The sequence below is a fragment of the Leucopleurus acutus genome (assembly GCF_964270905.1).
Source record: "Leucopleurus acutus genome assembly, chromosome: 7".
Lineage (NCBI taxonomy): Eukaryota > Metazoa > Chordata > Mammalia > Artiodactyla > Delphinidae > Leucopleurus > Leucopleurus acutus.
This window is the reverse complement of record NC_139150.1, coordinates 80,141,670-80,168,134: the sequence shown is the minus strand read 5'-3', so window position 1 is coordinate 80,168,134 and position 26,465 is coordinate 80,141,670. Positions and strand designations below refer to the sequence as shown.

At 48.6% G+C, this 26,465-nt stretch overlaps 1 protein-coding gene across 4 annotated transcripts in view; it reads left to right on the top strand.

Annotated features, from left to right (window-relative positions):
• Window positions 1-392: 392 nt before the first annotated feature.
• Window positions 393-26,465, top strand: part of B4GALT1 (beta-1,4-galactosyltransferase 1) — a 50,886-nt gene continuing 24,813 nt past the window's right edge. For all 4 annotated transcript variants that reach the window (XM_082843465.1, XM_082843464.1, XM_082843467.1 and 1 more), the window contains exon 1: window positions 393-822. In XM_082843465.1, coding sequence (XP_082699591.1) covers window positions 399-822 — 424 coding nt within the window. In that variant the 5' untranslated portion in view covers window positions 393-398. The remainder of the gene's footprint in view (window positions 823-26,465) is intronic.

Sequence of the window (26,465 nt, the reverse complement as noted above, 5' to 3'; positions counted from 1 at the left end):
AGGCTGCGGGCTGCCAACTGCCGCCCCGAACGGCTCCGCCCCTGCGGCCCACCCTCCACAGGCCCCGCCCCGCACTCGGCCACGCCCCATACCGGCCCCGCCCCCAGCTCCTGTCCCGAAAACGAGGCTCCTACGGGCGGCCCTGCCCCCGCTCCGCCGGCGGCCTCGGCCTCGGCCCCGCCCCCGTCCGCGCCAGCCCCTAGTCTGCACTTTGCTTGCTGGGCTGCTGAGTCGGCCAGAGTCTGAGTTCCGCCGCCTGCCCGCCGGCGCCGCTCCCTCGCCCCCTCCCCCGATCCCTCCCCCAGTCGCAGTCTTGTGGCAGTGTCTGGCCGGAGGCCCGCGGGCGGGCCGCCCTCCCCGCGGTAGCCCACCCCCCCTCTTAAAGCGGCGGCGGGAAGATGAGGTTTCGGGAGCCGCTCTTGGGCGGCAGCGCCGCGATGCCGGGCGCGTCCCTGCAACGGGCCTGCCGCCTGCTCGTGGCTGTCTGCGCGCTGCATCTTGGCGTCACCCTCGTCTACTACCTGGTCGGCCGCGACCTGAGCCGCTTGCCTCAGCTGGTCGGAGTCCCCACACCGCTGCAGGGCAGCTCTAACGGCGCCGCCGCCATCGGGCAGCCCTCTGGGGAGCTCCAGCCCCGAGGGGCCGCACCGCTACCGCCTTCGCGCACCTCTTCCAAGCCGCGCTTGGGTGGCGCCTCCAACCCCGACGCGGACTCTCGCCCCGGCCCCGGCCCCGGCCTCGGGAGCAACTTGACTTCGGCCCCAGTGCCCCCCGCCACAGCACTGTCGCTGCCCGCATGCCCTGAGGAGTCCCCGCTGCTCGGTAAGGTACCATGCGCGTTCGCCCATGCCCTCTTCCTCGACAGCCAGTCAGTCTCCCTATTCCGGATCAGAGCCCCTAATCCCAAACAGGTTCCGGGCTGGATGGGGGTGAGAGGTTGGGAGGTGAGTCCCTTCGGATTCATGCTGGAGACTGGGTCGGGGACGGTTTAAGTAAGCCGTAGCCACCGCCACCCACCCACCCCCGATCCCAGAACCAGAGAAGGCCTTGGAGACTTCCCTGCTCTGGCCCAAGCCTCAAGAAGTTTTGGGAGTTTGAGTCTGCTTAGAACTCGGAGCAGCCTTCGCTCTGCTAACTCTGGTAGGGACTACGAGGCAGCTCAGAGTAACCCGCTCTCTCTAGTTTGGAACGCTGATGATGAGGCCTCCAGGAGGGAAGGGAGCAGACCTCCCAGGTCACATCTCCTGTCTTCACATAGAACCACTGTCTCCTGAGTGTGGGTTAACCCTTTTCCTAAGCTTTTGGGCAAGTGACTTGTCCCTAAACCTCTGGTTTTTTATCTATTAAATGGGAATAATAAGTGGTACTTGTTTGCGGGGGGTGTTTTGGAAGATTAGACCAAACAGTGTAAACAAGCATTTACAAGGAGGAGGGTAACCCCTCAGTAAATTGTCACTATTGTGTTCAGTTCCTCCTCTGCTTAGATCCCTGCCCTGGGGCCCTCCTACCCTGCTTCCTGCCCTTGTAGCTTCCCAAGAGTAGGGCCCTCCCAGGGGCCTGAGGGTATTTGTACCAGTATAATGTGTGTACCCTGGGGGCTGGAGGGCTAAAATATAATTAGTTAGCACCAAGTTGTCCCTTCCTGATAGCAGCAGCCTGGAGTCTCAGGTATCTTGCCCAGATGTTTTGAACCGGAACTCCAGCCTCTGTTTCAGCACAAGCAGAGAGCTTGGGTCGGTGGGTTTGCATTCCTTATGTCACGAGGAGGCTGAGCCCATGCCCACCGGGACCTCCCCTTGACCTGTAATCCACAGGCAGTCAGGCCCAAGGCAGCCACAGGTTGCTCCCAAGGTTACCAGACAGGTGGCTGCTCAGTTTCGATGCCAGGGTGTAGAGAATGTTGTTCTGAGTGAGGGGCCCTGGCAGGAGAGCAGGCATCCTGCCAGTGGGAACTCTGTCACTTTTTCACAGAGCCCAGACAGAGCAGGCCTCCTACCCACTCTTGCTCAATTTCTCCAATAATTACTTCAATATTTTCATATCAAGTTTGGGAGGATGCTCCTGGAACTGGTCAGACATGAATTGTGGTAATAAAGGGGACTTTTTTTTTTTTTAAAGCAGAAACTTGAATTCTTTTGGACTTGATGGTTAGTCTGGGAAGCAGACTGGTCCTGTAAAATGAAATGGAATCTTTGCCATACTGCTAAGTGTCTGACCTCAGGCATGTTGGAACTCAGACTCTGAGTTCCTCAGAGTCTCTTTCTCTTGTGTAAAATGGGGTTGTCCATGCTTAACTCACAGAGTTATTTTCAGGACTAAATGAGATTGTGTATGTTAAGTACATGGCAAATAGGACCTGGGACTTGAAGTTTCATTTTTCTCAGACTCTGGAGATGGCTGTGAACAGCAGAGAAGGAGGAAGAGGGTTGGTGAGTTCTCAGACCCCAGAGAGGCCAGATTTTGATCTTTTGTTTTTAATTGTTGCCTGGATATTATGTAGAAGGAAAGAGAAATTAATTAGCAAGTTAAAGGAAAGTACCCCAAAGTTCATTAGATTGGTGTTTGAGGTGTAGGATCTTCCCAATGAATCATGAGAGGCAGTGGTGACCCACCTTGGTGTTGCCCAGTGACTGGGTGACGAGTTACTGCTGTTTCTGCGTTGACTCTGAACTGGCGGCACGAACAGACTTCCTGAGAGATACAGTTTTGGAGGGTAAGGGGAGAGGCCCTAGGCTTTCTGTAGCTTGTCCGCCTTTGTGTGACATGCATGGGACCGTGACGTTTCAGCTGCTGCGGAGGTAGCCCTGGAAGGTGAGGGTGGAGTGTTTTTCTTCACTTTTATTGAGCCCTTGGGTTTGAGGTTTGGGTGCTCTCTAAGTGGAGGCTCCTGGGTAGAAGAGAGCCTTGAGAAAGCTGAAAGTCTCCCGGGGAGTGTGTGGGCTGGGGGAGTCAAGCCCATCTGTTCAGCTGGGCAGGTGTCAGCCAAAGCCATTACGTGTTGGTTTCGAGGTTGGTGGGAGAAAGCATCCGTGGGGTTTAAAGCTGTGGCTTTTTCACTACTTGCAGTTCCTTTCCACAACTGGGCTGTACTTTCTGGTGTCCAAGGGTCTATGCCAGATGCTGTGATCCCTCCGGGCTGGTAGGTGGTGGGTAACGGGCATGCCCTTCCCTGCAGGAGCCAGGCACCAGACTGGGCTGCCGACGGGTCACTGTTGGATCTGTCCTGGGTTGTTAGAGCCTCAGGATAGACTTCAGATAGACTTGGGTTTGAATCCTGCCTGTGTCTATACTGTGCATTAGGGCAGGTTGCAGTGTTTGGAGCCATAGTAGGCTCTGCCCCGGGACACCTGCTGGGCTGCTGTGAGGCTTTCAGGAGTGAGGGCTGCAGGGGAAAGATGGGTCTTTCCTGAGGATTCCTGCAAGTTCCCCAGGGAGTTCTCCCGGGGAGTCCAGGCCTGTAGGCGCTGTCGTCTTGGCCCTTGGGCTGTGCGGCATCTCACTGACCATGGCAGTGAGGCTCCCTTTCTGGCAGCCTGGGTGTTTGCCTGAGATGTAGTCAGCCTGGGAGGAGCAGCAGCCTTGCGTTGAGTTACTTTTCCCGGAATGAATGTTTATCTGTGCTTAGATTTGGCGGCAGCTCCACGTGACTTGACTAGCACTGGCGCTGCCCGCCCAGAGAGGGGCTGGCTGGGGGCGGGGCGGGGTCAGTACCTCAGGTAGGACTGGTTAGGGGAGGCTGGGCTGACCTGGACAGTTGGTACAGTCTATGGGTGGGAGGCGGGTGGTGGTGAGTATAAGACTGCCTAAACCTGAGGCCGCTCTTGCCCAGCTATGCTTTGAAGAGAGCCTCTTCCTTTGTTCAGAAAAGGACTCTGATCTAGAGGTGGACACCAGAGAGTCACGGGCACTAGAGAGTCATGGGCACCTGGGCCAGCAAACAGCCACAGGTAGCCAGGGCCCTGGGAGAGCACTTATCCGTGAGCCGTTTTCCCCAGGTTTCATGGGGGGTGTCAGCCGAGCCTCTGCCATGGTTTGTACCCTTGGCAAGACAGAGCACTTGCTGGGAGTCTGCCGGGCTCTCGGCTGTCAGGTGTTTCTCCACCAGCACACTGTTCCCGCTTCTCCCCCTTCCCCCATATGCACACATGTGGACACAAGCACGCTGCCTGGGACATAGTGTACTTTGAGGACATCTGTCTTGGCCTCAGCTCCGGAAGGGGCTCTCACTCTTCTTTGGGATGAGTCCTAGAGCCTCATCACCTTCTGGCTTGCGGTGGAGCCTCATCCTGGGGGTTGGGGAGGCACCAGGAGCCTCCCCTGTGTCCAGATCTTTAAGCTTTGGGACGTTAGGTAACTAGTTTTTTAAACCAGTTTTGTCCTGTTGCTTTTCCTGGGGAAGATAATTTCTTGACCTACACACTGACATGCCTTCTTGTCTAACAGTCTGAGGTGGAGAAATACCCTCCGTGACTGTTTGGCTCACTTTTTTCCACTCGGCCTGATGGTCGCAGAAGTGTCTCCTGCCTGTTGTAATTTGTCCCAGACTCTGAGCAAGCACGGGGGCCTCCACCTGATGAACCAGGTGCAAGTTCCTTGGGTTACAGGTTGCAAGAGCCACATGTGAGATTGGACTCAAACTGCAGCATCTTGGAACCGCAGCATCCCAGGATGGGTCTCTGCAGTTCCCTGGCCCCCATCCCACATTGTGCTAGAGGGGAAGGGTCTTGCCTCAGGCCATACGGCCAGGCAGTAGCCAGCTGGGGCTGGAAAAACCAGGTCTCCTGCTTCCCAGTCTAATGCTTTTCCTTAAAGTTATTGCCCAGTAGACACTTAGTGCAGAGGCTCAGGGTGGCCTAATGTGGCACTGAGTTTGGGAAGATCCCTGCTAGGTGTGTCTGTGGGTCCATCTGAGAGGTCTGATAAGGTGACAGCTTTCCTGGATTCAACAATATGCCTGTCCTAGTCTGGGCGCTAGAGCTACAGAGAGGGAGATGACAAAATGCCTTCTCTTTTGGAACTCACAGTTTAGGCAGAGGAGGCATAATTAAACCATGCCGATGTCGTTTAGGGAAGCCAGAGTGTGTGTGTGTGTGTGTGTGTATGTTTAGTCTCTGCCTCCCTAGCCATCCCCTTCCCTTCCTTTCTTCCTTCTTTCTTTCCCTTATTCAGAAACCCAGAGTTGGTGTTAAAGTTCTCCAGTTCCGGTTTTATCTGATTGTGTGAAAATGTTCCTCTAATTTCTGAAGCCGTGCATTAGCTCTGGGGGTAATCTTTAACTTGCTGCTTTATAATGACTATAATGATACATCAGCAGCCATATGGTTGGGTATTACGGTCTTTGGATAGCAGCAGAGTAGGGGTTTCCAGGCTGGGGCTAGACTAATTTATGGTTTGGGAAAGACGGGACAGTTAATGCCCAGGTAGTCCCAGCCCTTCCGTGGATTCCACCCTGGGGACCTTCCAGACTTTGGGGGCAGGGCCAGGAGGCTCATACCCTTCGGGCTCAGCTGGGCTCTGGATGTGTGTGAAAGGGGCCCAGGCATCCTGGGGCCAAGCCAAACCTGGTGATTTCTTCACTGACCGTTTACCCAGTGCCTCCTATGCCTTATTCCCTCCTCAGTGTTCCTTGCCTGTACTTGATAAGAAGCAGAGACTGAAATTCTGCTTGAATCCGTGTCCACCTGGAAATTCCAGTTATTCTTACCTGGTTAAGCAGCAGTCCAGTTGTTTTAGGACAGATAGTCTAACTCCCTTGAGGGCCTCCGCTGTGGCCATTTTACCTTTGCCTCTGGTACTGCCCATGTGGCCCAGGTGATGAGGTCACTGTAAGACAGACCCTGACTCCTGGGGAGTTAGCAAGGCATGAGATTGGATTCGGTGATCTCCACAGGGTCCCTCCTGTCCCTTAACTTGGCGAGGGATCCTGAGAGCCAGACTGTGGCTGTGATTGCAAAAGCCTCAGTTATGAGGCCCTCTGTGTTTACCTGGGCCTACGCAGGTCGCCGGCTTGGGGGAGAGATCTTGGATACTTTTCTAAAGGTCAGAGACCTCCAGGTTGGAAGGTTGTGGTGGCTTGGCGGGTAGGGGACAGGGTCTGGCGGGGAGCTGGTTCTGGGAGAACGTGGCCTAAGGGGATTCGTCCTTAGGAGGCAGAAGGGCTGAGTCACACTCTCAGTGTTTCAGGTTCTACTTTTCAGCCTGGCTCAGCCCGCCCCTTCCTTACACAAATGAAGGCCAGGGGCTGTATTATTGGCTGTTGCTGAATTCTTGGGCAGTGATTTTAATGTCTGGTCTGGGTGTGTAATGTAGCTGCTTCTCTTTCCCCCTGCCGCCTCTCCAAGCCCCTCACAAAGCCCTGAGAGAGAGGAGGATTTGTCTCCCTGGGATGCCAGGGAGGCCAGGGTTGTGGGTCTTTGCTTTTGCCTGTTTTTTTAAGGAGTGGGTAATCTCTTCCTCCTTTTTGTAAAAAGTAATGCAGGCTCATTGAAAACCGTTTGAGAAGTTAAAAGAGGTTGAAAAGCACATCTATATTCCTATCACCTAGAGGACGCATGTTGGCAAATTTCCTGCTAGTCTTTTTTCTTGTACATGTTTCAGAATTTAGTTGATATCTTTATAAATGGATAGATAGATTGGTATAGTTAGATATAGATATAGATAGCCTGGTGTCCAGGATTTTTCCCTTAAGATTCTGTCACAGGCTTGGTCCTACACCTTTAAAAACAACAAAGGGTATAACTTTTATTATTCAGCTGTTGCCGAACACATACAGATAGTTTTTGTTTTCTTGTTAGTGGTCCAGTGAGGCTCATGCCTAAAGCTTTAGGTACTTGTTGGATTGTTTCCGTAGTAGAGTTTTTTAAAAAGGAAGAAAAGGGATGAATGCTTTTTGAGAAGGGCTTGGTTTTTAAACCAGTCTTACTAAAGGATAGACTTATTGAAAATTTCAGGTTTGCTTAGTGGTGGCAGATGAACATCATTTATTGCTGAATAAAAGATGTGTCTAGAATTCTGATTAAAAACTAGGTGCAGGGGCTTCCCTGGTGGTGCAGTGGTTTCCCTGGTGGCACAGTGGTTGGGAGTCCGCCTGCCAACGCGGGGAGCGCGGGTTCGTGCCCCGGTCTGGGGGGATCCCGCGTGTCACGGGGCGTCTGGGCCCCTGAGCCATGGCCGCTGAGCCTGTGCGTCCGGAGCCTGTGCTCTGCAACGGGAGAGGCCGCGATGGTGAGAGGCCTGCGTACTGCCAAAAAAAAAAAAAAAAAAAAAAACAACTAGGTGCAGGAAGCGATTGGGGCAGGGGCAGAGGGCCAGGCTGCAGGACGGACTGTGCAGCGGGGGTGATGCCCTAGGAGTCAGCTTCCTCAGGAATTGCTCCGTTTGTCTCCTTAGCAGCCAAGTCCCTGGGCCGGGCTTATGTGCATGGCCCTGGGGCCATGGTGCTGGGTGAGCACCAGTGCTAACCCAGTGCTGGTGATGTGACTGAGATGTGACCGTGTCCACAGGAGGTGTGGGAACAAGCTAGCAAACCAGGTTCTGAAACATACAGCACAGTTCTCCTACCTCCAGAGGGTCCGGAGATCTGGAGAAGGGCCAGGAGGTGAGAACCTGTAGGTTTCTGGGAATTCCTTTCAGGAGAAGCCTCAGAGACCAGCAGAGCTGGCACTCAGGCTCTTCACAAGACGCCTGTTTTGAAGTTATGCCACTTTGTCCTCACTGGAGCTAAATTCACCTCTTCTGAGGGGCACTTTGGATTTGGGACTCTGCCGAGGGTCACTGGCCCAGAGGCTGTGGGTCAAGGGGGAGGCTGCACTGTGGGAAGGGGCAGGGTATGTCAGACCAGCGTGACGAGTAGGGTGTGAGGTCAGGCTCCTTCCTGCCTCACCACGTGGGTCTCCTGGTCCTGGGGAGGGGCCCTGGCAGGGGTTTCAGTAACTACCTGGCCTCATGACAGGTTGCATTCTGAAAATGCCTTTAAACATTTCTTTAAAAGTTTCTTCCTGTTTTGCATAATGTCCTTTTGCCTTTGACGTTCCTGAAACTGAACTGCAGGGCTGTCGTTGTGTTTCAGGACACCACCAGCTTGAAAAAACAGGAAAGGACTCCCAGTTAGGGCGGACCTAGGGAAACTGGTATTTGCAATATAGGAACTCAGACACTTGGCATGGAGGTGTTAGGTAGCTCCTGTCATTCAGATGATTGCTTCAGGCAGCCTGGGCAGGGTACCCCCCTGGCTGAGAATGGGTAGACTTGAATCTTCCCTCCAAAGTCAGAAGGGCACTCGCCCCTGAGGAAGAGGATGAATGGGGACTCATTTGCTCATTCAGCAAACTTTTCTTGGTAACTACACTATATGAAGCATAGGAGACAGACATGAGCAAGGGCTGGCCCCTACTCTCGGGGAGCCCCTCAGCGGTGGGCAGATCCTGGCAAAGAGAGGACGAAGCGTGGGTGTTCCCAGGGCACTAAGGAGGTACAGGGAGCTGGATGGGTGGTCTGGGCCAGGGCCAGAGTCAAAATGAAGGGCCTTTCTTCCAAGCACTGATTTTTAGCATCCCTGTCTCTCAGCATGTTTGAACAGTCTCCCTGGTTGGGAGGGGCAGGGGTCTACTGCCTGTCATTTCCTCTAGTTGCTGTTACATGGGGGGACTGCCATAACAGAAGTCCCAGCTGTTGCATGCAGTTGCCGGCAGGGCAGGAGAGGACAGGAAGTAGAGGCGGCATGAAGGAAAGATGATAAAAGAGAGAGATGGTGTAGCTGGGACTGTGCTGGACGAGGGAAGGCCGAGGATAGCTAGACTGAGGGACCAAAGGGAGGAAGGAGAAGGGAAGAGGTCAGAAGGAGGTGCTTGTGGTCTGCAGAGCATGGGGGCGAGCCTTGAGGGCCTCTGGAGCGAGGATTCTGAATTCTAGTTCTAGCTCATTAAATCATTTAGGGCAAACCCCAACTGCCTTGGTCCCTTCTCCCCTCTCTGAAGTTTGAGTCATGCTAAACCTGTTGGTCTTTAGTGCCCTTCCTCTTGTTTCTCCTGGAGTCTAGGCTGGGGTGGAGGGAAATCCTGGTCATATCTGCAACGTTAAAGCCCTCTGAGAGTTCCTGTGAGGCTTGTTACCCACTACCCATTTCAGGGGTCTCGTGGTGAGGCTTCTGCTGAAGATTTTGTCATCTCTGTTTAAGCAGGCATAAAGATTTTTAGGTGGGTGACCTTTGAAATGGCGTGGGTAGTGTTTCTTTCTATCATGCTGACTAGCTGTGTGATTTGGGAAAGCTGTTATCCTCCCCGTGCCTCACTGCTCTCACCTGTAAAATGAGGATAATAAAAGTACCTCATAGATGTTGTGAAGTTAATAGGCACAAAAGGGCCTGAAACAGTGCCTAACACAGAATAAGCTCCAAATATATGTTGTCTTTTATTGGTAGTACTAATAGTTCTTATTTGTGAAGATTTTGGCATTTGCTTTGTAGGATTTCTTCTTCTTCCATTGAAAATGCAATGTCACCACATTAAATGTTGAAAAATGTATCATTTTACTCCCTACCATTGTAACAAAACATGCATCTATCACTGTAACAAAACTTGCCATTACTTTCCAAATGCATGCATGTTTTACACTGTTGCAACCATAGTGTGAACTATTTTGCCTTCTGCTATATTTGTTCAACATTATCTTATAAACTGTTATGTTGCTTATAATTATCAGAATTATCTTTAGTAGCTGCTGTCTAAAATCCTTATGGCTATTCCCTTAGCGCTCAACGTCACGTTTCACCGTCACAGATCATCTTGAACATCTTTGCTGCATGTAGCTCCTTGCTTCAGTTGAATTATTTCCTGGGGATAAATTCCTAGAGGGGAATTTCCAGGCCAGAGGATATGGTCATCTTTAGGACACTGGTTCACACTGCCACTTTGCTTTCCTGGAGGGCTGGAATAATCCACAGGCCCTAAACTGTAAATTCCAGGGCCAGGGATATGGGCTTTTAAAGAGTGTAGATTCCAAGAGACAGTCAGATGTATCTGGAGTTTCACCCTTATACTCTCAGCTCTCTGTGTGTGAGCATGTGTGAAGTTCCCTGTGTAGGACACTGCACCTGCTCTGGACATGAGGCTTTTCCTACAAGCCATTGCTTCTGGGCAGTTCCTGCTGAGGTTACTGGGTATCCACAAAGGAGCCTTACTGGTGGCTGTTTCTACACTTCACACACACACCTTTGCCCAAAATGTTGATTTACACAGCATAAGGACCTTTCCTTCTTCCTTAATTTGTGGAGTCAAACCTGTAGATTGTGGACAGATCCTAGCTTTAAAAGCCTGGCTTTAAAATGTTGTTGATCTAAAACTTTGCAGGTTGGTTGCTGGAAACACTGCATGCAGAACCCATGTTTGACTCTAATGGGTTAGCCTGGGCACCTGACCATTTACCCCATGCGGACGAACTCTGATCTGACAGCCCTGGTTTATGGGATCCAGACATGGGGCCCAAATGAAGAAAGGCCTTTAAATTATATTGGGTATAAATAAGTTGATCAGTAGCCCAAGGTCTGCAAACATGAATTGCCGTTTCTGTCCCTGTAGCCACCCCCCATGCACATGCCTCTTTTGTAGACACACAGGAGCCTGCTACTTGCATAAATGTAGGAATGGCTTTAGAGCTAGTGATTTCAGTGACCAAAGGTTTACAGACTCAGTAGACGGAGTGCATTCAACCTGTGACAGCTGCTCCATTCATCTTGTAGCCCCTCCACGTGTCCTCTCTTCTGCTGCATTCCTCAGCAATCAGCTGTGACTTAACAGGGTACTCTCAGGGGTCCATTTGGAACTAGGCCAGAGCTGCTGTCAAGGAGCATCTTGTTCCTGGGGGACCCAGGGTAAGAATTCCTTCCTGTGTAAAGTGGAGAGATAATTCCTACCTCAGAGGTTTGATAAGAGGATCGGACGAGATGAGGTACTTGGTAATGGCAGTACTTTGTCTTTTGATCAATGCATCCCCTTGGGCAGCAAAGGTATACATTCAATACAGTAGACTGCAGGGTAAAAGTTTTTTCACATGAAGTTTTTTCCCCGCTGCCCTGGGGCAGTGAAGAGGAGGAGGAAGAGGTCTGAGACTGTAACCACAGTTTAGGGACAGGATTTAGCCTGGAGCCATAGTTTGGTAGAGATATTGGCCTGGCTTATCTGAGCAGACCCCAGGCCACAAGGAGAAGCCTCCATCTTGTTGAATCCACAACACTGGGAACTTGGAGTGCAGGTTGCTGTGTCTTAGGCATGCCAGGATTCTGTGGTCGTCCAGAGCCTTCCCTTCTCCATGTGGCCATTGTTCGTCAGCGTCCTGGGGAGAGGCCATCACAGATTATATGTAATCTGAGTGGTCGGGGAGAGGAGCTGGAGGGAGCATTGGATATTTGATGGAGTCTCAGGGGGTAAGAAAAGGGCTGTGTTAAAAAAAAAAAAAAATGAGGGCTGGACATAGGTGGGCTTAGGCTGGGCTGCCCAGTGGCCTATACCAGTGTTGTTAGAAAACCTAAGACACAGGCCTGTAGATCACCTGTCTTTACTCTACCCAGGGGCTGGTGATGGAAGCCAGGATGCCAAGCCCTGAAGTTCAGTTTTGACATCAACCTACTGAGTGATCTGAAAGAAGTCACGTTCTCTCACTGGGCCTCACTTTGCGCATCTATAAAACGAGATGAGGGGGTTGGCCTGGATATTCTCCGGAGTCTCTTCCTGCCTGGGAATTCTGATGTAGCCTTGTACTCCTGCCTAATACAGCTTAATGTCTTGGCCGCAGGTGGGCCAGCCCTGTAGAGCTGGGTGACTGTCAGTGCACCCTGAGCCAGGATTGAGTCAGTTACTGGACAAATCCACACCCAGCTGACCCTTCCAGCAATTCCAGTTTCTAGGCCCCAAGTCACAAGTAAATTGGTCAGCTTGAAAACCCAATCAGTGGGAGCTGCTGTGAATCTTGGGTTCTAGGCTCCAGCAATAATCATACCAACCACTCCCACAACAGGTAATGCTTACTCAGCACTTACTGACATGCCAAGTGTGGGAAAAATACTACATATGCATTATTTTCAGTAACTCTCACAGCAACACTTTTTCTTGCCTAATTGACCTGGTTAGACCTTCCAGCACATTGTTGAATAGATGCAGTAAGAGAGGACATCCTTGTCTTGTTTCTGATCTTAGGGGGAAAACATTCAGTCTTTCACATTCAGTCTTTAAGTATGATGTTAGCAGTGGGAGTTTTGCAGATGCTCTTTATCAGGTGAGGAAGTTCCCTTCTGTTCCTAGTTTGTTGAGTGTTTTTTTTATCATGCATAGGTGTTGATGTGTTTTGTCACATGGTTTTCTGTGTCTGTTGAGATGGTCATGTGGTTTTTGTCATTCTGTTGATACAGTGTTTCTCAGGTATACATCACACTTGGATCCCTGGGATAAATCCCACTTGGTTGTGGTGTGTCATCCTTTTTCTATGCTGCTTGCTTCAGTTTCCTAATATTTTTGTTGAGAATTCTTATTCATAAGAGACATTGATCTATAGGGATTTTTTTCCGGCTTTATTGAGGTATAATTGGCAAATAAATCTGTAGTTTTCCTTCTCATCCTTCTCATGATGTCTTTGTCTGAATTTGGTATCAAGGTAACACAGCCTCACAGAATAAGTAGGGATGTGTTCCCTCCTCTTCAGTTTTGGGGAGAGTTTGTGAGGGTTGTATTAATTCTTCTTTAAATTTCTGGTAGAATTCACTAGTGAGACCATCTGGGCCTGGGCTTTTATTTGTGGGAAGCTTTTTGATTACTGATTCAATTTCTTTATTTGTTACGGGTCTATTCAGATTTTCTTTTTATTCTTAAGTCAGTTTTGGTAGTTTGTGTCTTCCTAGGAATTTGTCTACTTCATCTAAGTCATCGAATTTGTTGGCATACAGTTATTCATAGTATTCCCTATAATCCTTTTTATTACTCTAAGGTTGTTAGGAATATTTCTGCTTTCATTCCCAACTTTGATAATTTGGTCTTCTCTCTTTTTTTTTTTTCTTGGTCAGTCTAGCCAAAAGTATGGCATTTTTGTTGATCTTTTCAGAGAACCAACTTTGGGTTCATGGATTTTCTCTATTATTTTTCTGTTCTCTATTTCATTAATTTCTGCTCTAATCTTTATTATCTTCTTCTGTTTTGCTTTAGCTTTGGGTCTAGTTTGCTTTTCTTTTTCTTAAAACCCTTTTTAAGGTGGAAGGTTAGGTTATTGATTTGGGATCTAAAGATCACATACTTTTAACATTTTAATACATACTGTCAAATTGCCCTCCAATTTAGCCTCATCAGCAGTGTATGAGAGGTGCCTGTTTCCCACACAGGATGTTATCAGTCTTTTTACATTTGTCAATATGATGGTCAAATGTGGCATCTTCTTTTAGTTTGTTTCTCTGATTACTGATGGTGTTGAGCAAATTTCATGTGTTAGTTGGCCATTCGTATTTCTTCTGTAAATTACTTGTTAATATTTTTACCCATTTTTCTATTATTTTTTGAAATAAATTTATAGGAGTTTTTAATACTATGGATATTACTCCCTTATTATATATCATTTGCAAATATGATCTCCATGTGTCACGTGTCTTTTAATTTTACCTCTGGTATCTTCGATCATACAAAAGTTTTATGTATTTAAGTCTGTCTTTTCCTTTATGACTTCAGGTTGTTTTGCACTTAGGAAGGTCTTCATCATCCCAAGATTGTAAAAATTTTCTTTTATATTCTTTTATTTTTTTAAAAAAAATTTATTTATTTTTGGCTGCGTTGGGTCTTCGTTTCTGTGCGCGGGCTTTCTCTAGTTGCGGTGAGCAGGGGCTACTCTTCATTGTGGTGTGCGGGCTTCTCATCACAGTAGCTTCTCTTGTTGTGGAGCACAGGCTCTAAGCGTGCGGGCTTCAGTAGTTGTGGCCCATGGGTTCTAGAGCGCAGGTTCAGGAGTTATGACGCACGGGCTTAGTTGCTCCATGGCATGTGGGATCTTCCCGGACCAGGGCTCGAACCCATGTCCCCTGTGTTGGCAGGCAGATTCTTAACCACTGCGCCACCAGGAAAGCCCTGTATTCTTTTCTAAGCTGGTTCTTTAACATTTTAGTACTTGTCCCTGACAGTAAAATATGAACAGAATCACTGTTCAACCCTCATATGTTGTAAGAAGCCTTGTATCATACCCACAGGACCCTTTGAGGTCCTGGACTCTTTTTCCAAATCTATCACTTACGCTGGTGGCTTAGAATAGAAATGTGAAATTTTAGCTGCTTGTGATTATAGAGTTGTAATAATCTGTAGGCTTTGAAGTTCTAGGGAATCAGGGGAGAAGGCGGAGTAATATTTATTGAACATCTATTAGTACAACGTAATGCTTCTTGAACATCTGTTAGTGCTAAGCACTGTGATAGGAATGTATATGTGTTATCTCATTTACCATGTAAAGAGAACACATTATTATCTCCAGTCCTTAGAGGAAGAAATTGGAACTGGCTGCATTTAAAGAGGTCTTGCTGCCAGAGAGGTATTGCTAGGAGTGCATGGCTGGCTGACTGCCCAGGTGGCCTATAGGGCAGCAGGCTTTCCACAGTGCAAGGTCTGGGTCTAGTGGGAGAGAGAAGGATGTACTTGGAACCAGCATTGCAGATCCAGAAATGCAGTCAGGGCTCCAAAACTGATCACAGGGTCAGCTGACTCAGTAATAAAACTTATTTACATGCTGGAATGCTAAATCTCTGCACTACTGCAAGATTGGAACTGTCAGGTGGCTTAGAATTCTCTGGCTGCTGGCAGCACTATAAGGGAAGCCATAGTATAATCAGGGCAGCTGCTAAGTCAGAAGTCACAGCAGGGAGGTGAGTTGTACTCTAATGTTGGATGGTGTCAGGCTGTCAGGCTGATGAACCCATCCCCACAGTGTTGCAGAACTCCTTCAGGGACCTTGGTCTGATCCAGAGGTCAGGGTTCCTTTCTCCCTCGTACACCCCTGGAAGGACACATCCAGCTCCAGCCTCCACCACTCCTCTATTTATTTCCTTGTGTACTTTCTTCCTTCTTTTCTTCCTTTCCATCCAGCCATCCAACTTTTTATTTCATGCCTATTATCATCAAGGACTCTCTTGCCTTATTTTCTTGTTTTATTTTATCCTCATTCCCCCTTCCATTTCCCAACCCCACCATGGGCAGCGATTCTAAAGTGTTTAATGTGTATCTGTTTTTGCTCTTGCTAAATGGGAGCCACTGCTTCATATATATGCAATTTTTAATTTAAATTCAATTTTTTAGATTAACATACAGTAAAATTGGCCCTTTTTTGGTTCTATGAATTTATATATATGTGTGTATATATACATATATATAAAACTACCGCCACAATCCAGATGCAGAATAGTTCTGTCACCCCCCAAAATCCCCCTGTAGTCGCATTTTCCTCTCACCCTTCACCCCTGTTAACCACTGATCATTACTTTGTTTTGTCTTTTTGAGAAGGCCATATAAATGGATCATACAGTATATGTATATACGTATTTTTAACTTATGTAAATGGTATTTTTTTTTTTTTTTTTTTTTTTTTTGCGTTACGCAGGCCTCTCACTGTTGTGGCCTCTCCCGCTGCGGAGCACAGCCTCCGGACGCACAGGCTCAGTGGCCATGGCTCACGAGCCCAGCCGCTCCGCGGCATGTGGGATCCTCCCGGGCCAAGGCACGAACCCGTGTCCCCTGCATCGGCAGGCGGACTCTCAACCACTGCGCCACCAGGGAAGCCCCTAAATGGTATTTTTTATAGCTCATTTTGATTCTATTTTTTTAACCCAGATCTGCTTTTTCTTTTTTTTCAATTTTTAAAAATTTGACATAACTGCAAACTTACAGAAAAGTTGCTAGAATTATACAAAGAGTTTCTGGATATCCCTGGATCCCGCCTGTGTGATATTCCAAATCATGCCCCTTTACCCCTAATTATTCAGTATGTATTTCCTAAAAACAAGGATTTTTTATATAACCATAGTATAATGATCAAATCAGGAAATCAACATTGAAAATTTTCTATTATCTCATCTACAGACCTTATGAAGATTTTGTCAGTTGTCCCAAGAATGTCCTTGTAGTAAAAGAAAATTGAAGAGCACGCATTTTATTCAGTCATCCTGTCTCTTTCGGCTCTTAATCTGGAACAATGCCTGACACTTCTTTGTATTACACGACACTGAAAATATTGAAGAGTGTGGGCCAGTTGTTCTGTAAAGGCCCCTCAGTCTGAGTCTGTCTGATGTTTCCTTGTGATGAGGTTCAGGTTATGCCTTGAATAAGAATACCAGTGAACGATGCTGAGTTCTTCTCGGTACATAATATCTGGAGGCACGTGCTGTTAATTCGTTCCTTACTGGCCATGTGAACTTTGATCATTTCATTATGGTGGTGCCTGCTGTTTCTCCATTATCAAGTTTGCTATTTTACCCCCCTTCTTTTTTTTTTTTTTTTTTTTTTGCGGTACGCGGGCCTCTCACTGCTGTGGCCTCTCTCGTTGCAGAGCATAGGCTCCGGACGCGCAGGCTCAGAGGCCATGGCTCACGGTCCCAGCCGCTCTGCGGCATGCGGGATCCCCCCGGACCGGGACATAAACCCGCGTCCCCTGCATCGGCAGGCGGACTCTCAACCACTGCGCCACCAGGGAAGCCCTATTTTACCCCTTTTAATTAAAATGTGTCTTATGGGCATTTACTTTGAGATTATGTAAATACCTTGTTATTCCTCATACTTTCATCCATTGATTTTTAGTGCCTATTGATGATTCTTACCTGAATTATTATTATCATGGTGGTTGGTGATCTATCATTGCTTCTACATTTATTAGTTGGCATTTTACTGTGAGGAAGAGTTTTCCTATTTCCCTATTTTCATATATTAGTACAGAGTTGTGGATTCTTACTTTATTCAATAGTTCATAATCCTTTTCTAACATTATTTATTTTGATGCTCGGACTGTCCCAGCTTTGGCCAATGAGATCCCCTTCGAGCTGGCTTCTGTGTCATTTTGGCATATCCCTTCATTCTTTGAGCATTTCCTTTCTTTTAGGCAAATCAAGATGTTCCAGGCTCCTCTTCTTAATTCTCTGACCCAGCCCTGGAATCAGCCACTTCTCCGATGAGCACTATTTCTTTTTAGTAGATAATGGTATTTAGAAACTAAGAGCTGGGCTGCAGATGCTCACCCTTGATTATAAGGTCCATCCACATTGCTGTGTGTAATCTAGTGTCTGTGGTGTTCATACCAATTTTCTCTCTCCATTAATGGTAGACTCCCACACTGCCTTCAACACTGCCTTCACACATAATGCTGTAAGGAATGGCCTTCTACATGTCCTTTATGGACCTATGTGTGTATTTATGCTGCTTCGAGGGTGCCAGATATGGGTCCAGAATGGCTGCCCCCATTTATGTTTCCACCAGCAGAGCAAGAGCAACTCTACAAATACTTGGCATTAACCAACTTCCTAATTTTTGCCAAACGCGTAGATACAATGGGTGAGCTCTTTTTTAAAATAATTAATTAATTAATTAATTAATTTACTTGACTGCCTTGAGTCTTAGTTGCAGCACACAGGATCTTTCATTGCGGTGCGCAGGCCTCTCTCTCTAGTTGTGGCACGCGGGCTCTAGAGTGCGTGGGCTTAGTTGCCCAGCGGCATGTGGGACCTTAGTTCCCCGACCAGGGATCAAACCTGTGTTCCCTGCATGGGAAGGCAGATTCTTAACCACTGGACCACCAGGGAAGTCCCTGGGTAAGCTCTTGTTTTAACGTGGTTTTCTCTGATTTCAAATGAGCTGGAGCATCTTTTCATATGCTTGATGGCCTTTGGGATTCTTCTTTGGTAAATTGTTTATTCGTAATAATTCTTTGGCTGTTTTTTCACAGGGACTCATATTTTTCTTGATGACATGGAAGGTTTCCTTATACATCCTGGATACTAATCCCTTGCGGGTCTCAGACACTGCAGACCTCTTCTCTCAATCTGTCAGCTCTCTGTTTGCTTTGCCCACGCTATCTTTTGTTTGAACAGAAGACTTTTCCCCATTGTTTTGTGCATTCTCTCACCAGTACTCTTTTTCTGTAACTATGTTAATACCCTTAGTCCCTCTGCATTTTAAATGTGCTGGTATAATTTAACTCTGCTGATTCTCCTCAGCAGTCTGTCTTATGACTTTTAGCCTCTATTAAATTCTATTAAGAATGACTTTGCCTCTTAGAGTGTAAGGCCCGCACGCAAGTATTATTCATATATTTACTCAGCAAATACATGTTGTAGACCTACTGTGTGTTAGGCATTGTGCTATATTACAGACAAGGTTTAGAGGTTATGAAACGTGCCTGTGGCTTTTCAGAGGTGGAGGCGGGATTTGAATCCTGGTCTGTGACCTTTCCTACCATGCTGGTTCCCTTGCAAATTGCATTTGGTTCCTGTAGAACTGTGTGTCAAATTTCTACATCTTTTCTAACAAATGGCCTAAGAAGGTGCAGAGCAAAGTATTCTCCCGCAGCATCCTGAGGAGGGGAAAATCAGGAAAGGAATGGAGGTAAATGTGGCTCTGGCCATCCTGGGCCTGGCAGGCCCGGGGCCTACCTGCTGGTGACTGACCCCAGGCTGAGAGTGCAAGACCCGGAGGAGACTGGGAGGCTGCCTCAGCCTGCAGAGGAAGGTCTTTAAATAACGCCCAGGCCTGTATCATCTAATCCTTCCTGAGAAGCTCAAATCATCCTTTCCAGAAGTGCTCTAGTTCTAAGGGGCGAGAGATACAGCACGATCATCCTGGGGCTAATTTCCAGGCAAGTTGGCCTCCCGAGCCTTTCCTGGTAGTGATAACTGTGGGCAGGCACAGTTTTCACAAATTCCAGTGGAGGGAGGGCAGCCAGTCAGGAGAAGTGCTGGGTGAGGAGGAAATCTGCGTTTGGGCCGGAACCAAAGAAAGCAGAAATTCCTCCTGGGACAGTTTTTCCCCAGAGGACAAACACTGGGAAGCCTGTTTACTGGGCTTTAAAAGTCTTGATCCCTGGGCACTGCTTCTTGACCTCAGGCCTTGCATCTCAGTGGTTCCACTGCTGGTGGAAACCTCCTTGGGTCACCCCAGGACAGACGTGTACTGTTATGCCCCGAGTTCTGGGGTCTCCCAGGGTTTCCCAGTGCTCTATCCTTGTTTCTACTGCCCCCTTGAATTCTGAACCATGACCATGTATGTGTAGAAATGCACTTGAGAAGGGTTTAGATCAGTGATGTCACATCAGGTTCACTTTTAGGCTCCTTGGCTTGCTGGAATCCCCACGGATTCTGAACCCTAGGATTCTGAGATAGAATCCCCATGGGCACAGTGGAGGGAGAGTGGAGGGGCACATGAGCTGTAATCTGTTGTCTGCTGTGTAGATGCATCCATGAACATCAGAACCCTAAAGGATTAATAAGGAAAAGATAAGGATGGCTTTTTTGCAAATCCAAGAGTGTCCTTGAGGAAGGCTGTTAGTCTCTCTGGCCTTCAGTTTCCCTTATGTGTAATGCTGGGGTTGAAATATAATTCTCGAGGTCACTCCAGCCCTGGTCTGACAGGATTATCCACAGGTCTGTTTCAAGGTGGATCCTGACCCTTCGAGGTGATGGAATCTGACCTTGACTTTGCTCCCTTAGGTTTAGGCCTTGGTACCCTTGGTAACAGGATCCTGGACTGAGTGACCACCCAAGGCTTTTCTGGTGATCTTAATGACCCATATTAGACTTTGAGCTTTGGGGTTATTCTCTCAAGGAACAAGTGGTATTTGGTGAAATGCCTGTTTGCTCTGGCAGTGTGAGGTTTAGGTGAGGAAATAGCAACATTTTCATTAGGAGGTTAGGCTGTCCACTGCTACACAGTCTCAAATTATAGGTCTAGAATCTGGAGGAAACTCATTTAAAATTGAGGGCAGGAGATGTGCCTGTAGATCATGAATCAGGTGCTATACCTGGAAACCAAAGGCATCTTTGGAGCCCAGAAAGGAGAGTGTTCTTGCCCTTGGTCGCCTTGGGTGTAGGTGTGTACTTAGGACAGCACTCTAGATTCTCAAGCATCACATAGGCAAGATGGTTCCCTACTCTGCTAGTTCACATTCTTACCTCGTAGTTGAATAAGTGCTGTGGGGTCACCACACGTTTGTGCAGCCTGTTCTGCCAGAAACTGTCCCAAGTACAAAAAGGAATGGTGTACAACTCCTGCCCTCAAGGAGACGAGGGTCTGCTGGAAGAAGCAGGGAGGTAGACTGGCACCCGCCCCCTGGGGGGGGACTTGGATGCGTGCTTGTGAAGGTTGTGATGTTGGTATGTAAAGGGTGTTTGTAGGCATCTGGAGCAGGGACCAGTTGGCCTGAGGGAGTTGGGGAAAGCTTTGAAGTTCAAAGTTTGAACTTTGAAGGACTGTTCCCTTACCTACTTCACAAAGGTTTTTGAGGTAACTTATAAGAATACACACCATAAAAAGGGTCAATATAAATAAATTAAAACAAGAGAAAGAGAAAATGTGGCTTAAAAAGTTAAGATTCGGGAAGAGTTAAAATGTAGATATTCAGGCTCTGCAGCCCAGAATAGCTATTACATCTGTCCCTTTGCAAAAGCCAAAAGTGAAACATCGTCAGAGAGCAGCCATACACAGTAAGTTGTTTTTCTTGGTGCCTCACTCTTAAAGAGCTTCATGGGGGTGGGAGGGAGGTGGTGGTGAACAGGTGAGCCTGTAAACCAGCGTTTCTCAAAATATACTCTAGGGACCTGCATTAAAGCTACACAGAGTACTTGTAAAAAGGCACTGGACCACTGGACCACCAGGGAAGTCCCTGGGTAAGCTCTTGTTTTAACGTGGTTTTCTCTGGGACCCCAGCCCCAGACTTTGCACGTCAAAAGCTCTGGGGAGGAGGATCCAAGAATCTGCAGTTTTACACGCTTCCCCAGATGCTTCTTTGTGTACTGCACAATTTGAGAACCTCTGCAATAGATGGAAACCTCAACAGTATCTTGAAAGCAAATGCAATAAAGCGAGTGAGGGTGCTTGGCCCTTGTTTGAAGGCCGGGTGAGAAATTAATGGGAGCGAGAGCAGTGCACAAGAAAAGGCAGTTCCCCTGAGGTTCATCCCTCGCCGGGTCACTTGCAGGTCATATTTTGGAAGACCTACACAGTGTGGCAGTCCAGGCACATGGCAGGGCCATGCCTCAGCGCAGAGATGGATGAAGGAGCAGCTGGCCCCACTATGCCCTATTGGCCCAGCTTCCCCTTGGCCACCTGGGTTCTGCTCTGCAGCCTTCCTCTGGCAGGATCTTTTATTTTTTGAACAAATATTTTGTTTTTCTCTGTGCCCCCAAATGCAGGGTTCTGAGACCACAAATGTGCTCTGCTTCCTGTTGAAAAAGTGTTTTTCCCCCCAGGGTCTAATAGTGGCTTGGATGGTGAGTTGGCAGAAAGAACAGTGGGTGTTGAAATTGTATTCTGCACGCACTGTGCCCAAGACATATCAAGTCAGCCTTTGGAATAGATTATTCCTGTTTTCTGGTCACGGAGTTGTATGTTTTGAAGTCTTTATTTTGGAAGACACTTCTTTATTGAGAAAGGGATGAAGGAGGGGTCACAATTGTTGTCCTTGGGTTATATTTTTAAATATTTATTGTTCAATTTTAAAGATATACCGAAAGGTATAAAGAAAAATACCCTGAACATCTGGTTTAAGAAATAAATCATTTCCAGTACTTTTGAAGCCTTTGTGATTTAGATTTTAAAACCCAATAAGACATGATTAACGTGAGCCTTGAGCAGTCCCATCTGGTGGCTCTCTGTCCTGTGCTCCTCCATCAGGTTTTCTTGAGGTTTATTGAAATCCTCTTGGTTGCTTGCATTGGTGGCAGGGAGAATAGCTGTGCACCATTCACTCAGCTCAGAGTTGTTGGCGTACTCCGTGTCCATGGCAGCCAAGTGGACACTCACAACTCTTCTCCAAGAGAGGAGCTGAGGGGCCCAGTGGAGTCAACTGCTTCTCTGCAAAGCTTTTCTTGACTCTGTTCCCTGGCCGCGGAGTTGACTCCCCTTCCTTTGTGCCATTTCAGCTGTTCTCACCACTGTCACCCTCACCGTCATTGTTTGCTTTGCTGGTCTCCCCCCTGCCAAGGGCAAAGACCTCTTCTTAACCCAGCCCCACTGCTGCATGCCTGGCACCAACTGGCATGTGGTGTGTGCTAACCAGGTGCATGGTTGAATGGATGTGGTGCTATGAGTGTTTAAAGAAGGCGGAGGAAAAGTAAGAACCAACCTTGAGTGGTCTGAGAAGACTTCCTAGGGGAGGTGATGTTTGAGCTGAGGCCAGGCAGCTGTTGGATTGGTGATAAGGAAGTCCTTGGAGAATTCTGGAGAGCTTCTCTTCCCTGAAGAACTGGGGAGAAGATTTGGAATGAGCCCCATGCAGTAGACAGTGCTTCTCATTTTTAGTGTAAGGGGTTACAAGGGGCATCATGAGTTGGTGGGACCACTGCAGACAACTGTCATTCCCAAATCTGGGGATTTAGTAGTGCCTGGCTTGGCTTCCAGCATACATCTGGCCGCCGGAAGACTGGTACAGAGAAAAATGGCTCACCCACAAGAGCCTGAGGAACAACACTGTAGTGGGGCTGAGGGGTGGGCAGTGGGAGGAATGGCTTGAAGGGGGGCTATGCCATACTGTTAGGTCTGAGGCTTGACCAAGGAAGAGATTCCAACATCTCAGCTTGTTGAACCACAAAGCTAGTTCCCAAATCAGTGAATTTCATTGCTCAAGAAAAAAATTGTTTTTAAACTTGGAGGCCTGACCCATGGCTGCAAGTAAGGGTTTTTTAAAAAATTAAAAAAATTAAAAAAGATCAATCCAGCATCAAAATCCACTGTGATCATTTCATAAAAGAAAGGGGATTTTAACATTTAAAGAGTAAGAAGCACTTCATCTTGGAAGAATGGGCATTCTGATATATTGATTACATTGAGCTTAATGAAGGACCACTTACATTATCTTTGACCATTTTGTCTCAGGCTCATGAAACATTGTCACCACTCCACAACAGGCCAAGGACTGTCTTGACCCATTGGCTGGTCAGTTGGGAAGCAGTGGCTAGACGTTCCAGCCTCTTTGGCTGAGGCTAGAGGAATGAACGAGTGGTTCAGCCAGCCTGGAAGTGAGGCAGGGAGTCTGTGCTGGGCTGGCTCTGGATTCACAGGGCTTTTGATGGAGGGGCATATGTGTGTTTGGGTTTGCCGTGCTGGGTGAGGGAGCAGTGGAATCTGTCTGAGTTGAGTTCACACATTGAAGTTATTGAGCGACTTACATGCAAGGCTGTGACCTAGACTCCCAGCTGAGAGGCCCACGTGGCAGGGCTTTAGTGGGGGGAGCCGAGGACAGGCTCACATCTGCTCATCTGCTTACGTAACCCTGCTTCCCAGCTCTTAGAGCCAAGAAAACACACAAGCCGGCCCAGCAGGGCCGAGGGCTTGTGGTAGCATGCGCCACGCGCTGCACAGCAAGGGGGCCTTGGCTCGGCCCGAGGACCGTCAGGAAGCCTCAGCCCTCTGCTTCCTCCCCCACGCCTCTCCCGAGGCCCCTGCGGTGGCTCTGAGACCTGCTGGCAGGTCAGTGTGGTTCTAGGCAGAGCTGGTCACTGCCCTCTTGGAGTCTGAGCTCTTTGGACTTTCTAATTAGGGCAAAGCCAGGTGTGCCACGAAGGACGTCCCCTGCCTCGTGGCAGGAGGTGTGCTGGGCATGCAGGGAGGCCTCCCGGCTAGCGCCGGCTCCAGGAAAACATTCAGCCCCGGATCTGGAGCCACCACAGCTGCCAAGCGCTGACCCATCTCAGGGGTGTGAACGGGGAGGGGCGGTTCTCAGAGCGGTGGCAGCTTCAAGGGGAGAAGGCAGGGAAACGAATTGCCAGATTGGGCCAGAAGGGCAAGATGGGGGTCAGGGTGCTCTAGATGTGTGGGAGACAGGGCAGGGTTGTGAGAGGGCACAGGGAGGAGTAGGGGAGTGAGAAAGAGGCTGTTCGGTGATCAAGCTCTGCATGGAGCCACTGGGGCAGCAAGTCCCTCGGACAGCCTTGAACCAGGGTGGTTTTCACGTGGGTCCTGCCACGCTCAGCAGGGGGCTCCTTGAAGTCAGGAACTGTCCTGTCCATCCCATCACCTCCCACCTCCCTGACCTGGCACACAGTAGGTGTCCAGAAAGTATTGATTGAAACGAATTGAAAGTGGCCTTGACACACCACAGAAAACGTTTATGTTAAACAAACTCTTCTGGCTTGATGGTTGAGTAGGCTCCCGTGGATGGACGGTCACATGCTGTTAACCCCTATGCGGGGGCTGAAGGAAGAGGAGGGGGATAGAAGATGGACCACCCAGGTTATCAGCTCCCATAATTGGGTAGACAGTGTTATCAGTTGCTGAAGGAACTCTGGAGCAGAAGCGGATTGGCCATAGGTGGTGGTGGTGGTGGTGGTGGTGAGGTTAAATAAGTGTTCATGTGAGTTCCAATCCCTGCAGTTTGCAAACGGAAGCCAGTATCCTGAGAGTGGCTGGCTGGTAGTCGCCCGAAGATCATCCAACAAGTCACTTGTAGAGCTGAACTAGGACCCAGGCAGCCTTTCTCCTGACCAGGAAACTACCTCAGGACCATCTTTCTGGAACTGCTGAAGGGGCGAAATTAAGACACTTCTAGCCTGCAGATGTCTGCTCCAGGGAGGGTGGGCAGACCAAGTGTGAATTCCTGTTTTCTGGGTTGGTTTCAGAAGTTGTGAGAAGTTTGGTGGGGTGACAGTCCAGATGCCTCTTGGGTTCCCCAAAATGGAGCTATGTTTAGCAGCATCTTCAGAACCAAAGGTGGGGCAGGCTGGGGATGGGGTGCAGATGTCGTGGGGCCTTCTGAAGTGAGAAGAGCCCAATGACAGGTCTTCTTTTCATGTTTTTCACAAGCACCCTGTGCAGCAGGGTCTCCCAAAAGGCTTTGCCCAAGGTTGGGGAGTAGAGCAACCCAGGCCTGCTGGACCCTGTGGGAAAGGGCTCCCTCCATGAAAGCCCCAAGGCTTGTGAAGATGGGCGGTCCGGCTCCCCTCTGCCCATCTTGCCCAATAAGAATCCCTTGGGATCCTTGTTATTTACGTGGGTTCTTCCCAAGATCTACCGAGTCAAGTTCTCTAGGGGAGAGGCCTGAGATTCCATATTTTTACTGATGACTTCACATGATTCTGATGATAGAATGTGTTCACACTCCTCACATTTTTCTATAGAGACAATGGCCAGGCTGACCCCTTACTTGGTTCTGGGACATAGTACCTACTCACCTGAGGGCACCCTGGGAGGTTGGAGCTGGGTCAGCAGGCAGTCATGTGAGGGACTGATCTGTGAGGCCTCTGTTCCTCCAGAGACCGAGGTGCACGGCCAGGCAGAGACGAGGGCTTTTGATCCCTGAAGACCCCCTTCCTGCCGCACGGGGTCTGCCGTCTGAGCTCTGTGGGAATGAGGAGAGCAAAAGGACAAGGCCAGGCTGGGGCTTTGATTTTAAGATCCTAGTCTCTCAATGACGTTAGAGGGAAGAGGGAAGAGCGTTTCTGGCAAACGGAAAAGTGTGGGCATAGGCACAGTTTATTGGAACGGGAAGGAGGGTAGAGCTGAGACTGAAGGGCCTTGTTGCCAAGCTAAGAGGCTTAGCCCTACCTTGTCCAAAGCTATAGCCTTAGAGCCATCAGAGGGTTTTAGCAGGAAAGTGATAGGATCAGAGCTGTGTCCCAGAAGAAAATGAACTAACGTGAGCGGGTGCTGTGATGATAGAACTGGGTCAGCGTCAGTGGCAGGGAAGGTGTGAGGAGTCCTGGGGATCCAGGAGAGGGGAGAAGAGGAGGAGATGCAGGTCCATACCTGCTGACAGGCAAGGGGAGCGAGAGTCACAGCTTCCTTTTCTTGGGCTGCCTCATTTCAGGAGGGTGAGTGATCCCTGAAGACAAGAGGTGCTTGGAGAGCTACATACTGTTGACAAACAAACAGGGCGACCCTGGGTGGTTCTCACCAGCATGTTTCAGGTGAACTTGCTCTGAGTTTGTGGCCTGGGTCTGGCTTCTGTTCTGTAGTGTTTAGGTTCCTTCCTTCGTTCCTGTGGATAGTGTTCTCCATAGGTAAAGCTGGTTATGCTAGAGTAACGGTTCCTAAAGTATGTTCCCTGATAAAATGATTCTATGGCCAAATAAGTTTAGGAAGTGGTGAGATAGATAAAGTGAACTTCTTGACTGTACAGCTTCTCAGAGCTTTTGGTATGCATTATGACTTCCCAGAAGCAAGATTTAGTATGCAGCGTTTCCCAAACTTATTTGACCAGGGGATATGTTCTTCCATTGAGCATCTCACTGGGACTAGTGTTTCCTGGAACCCGCTTTGAGA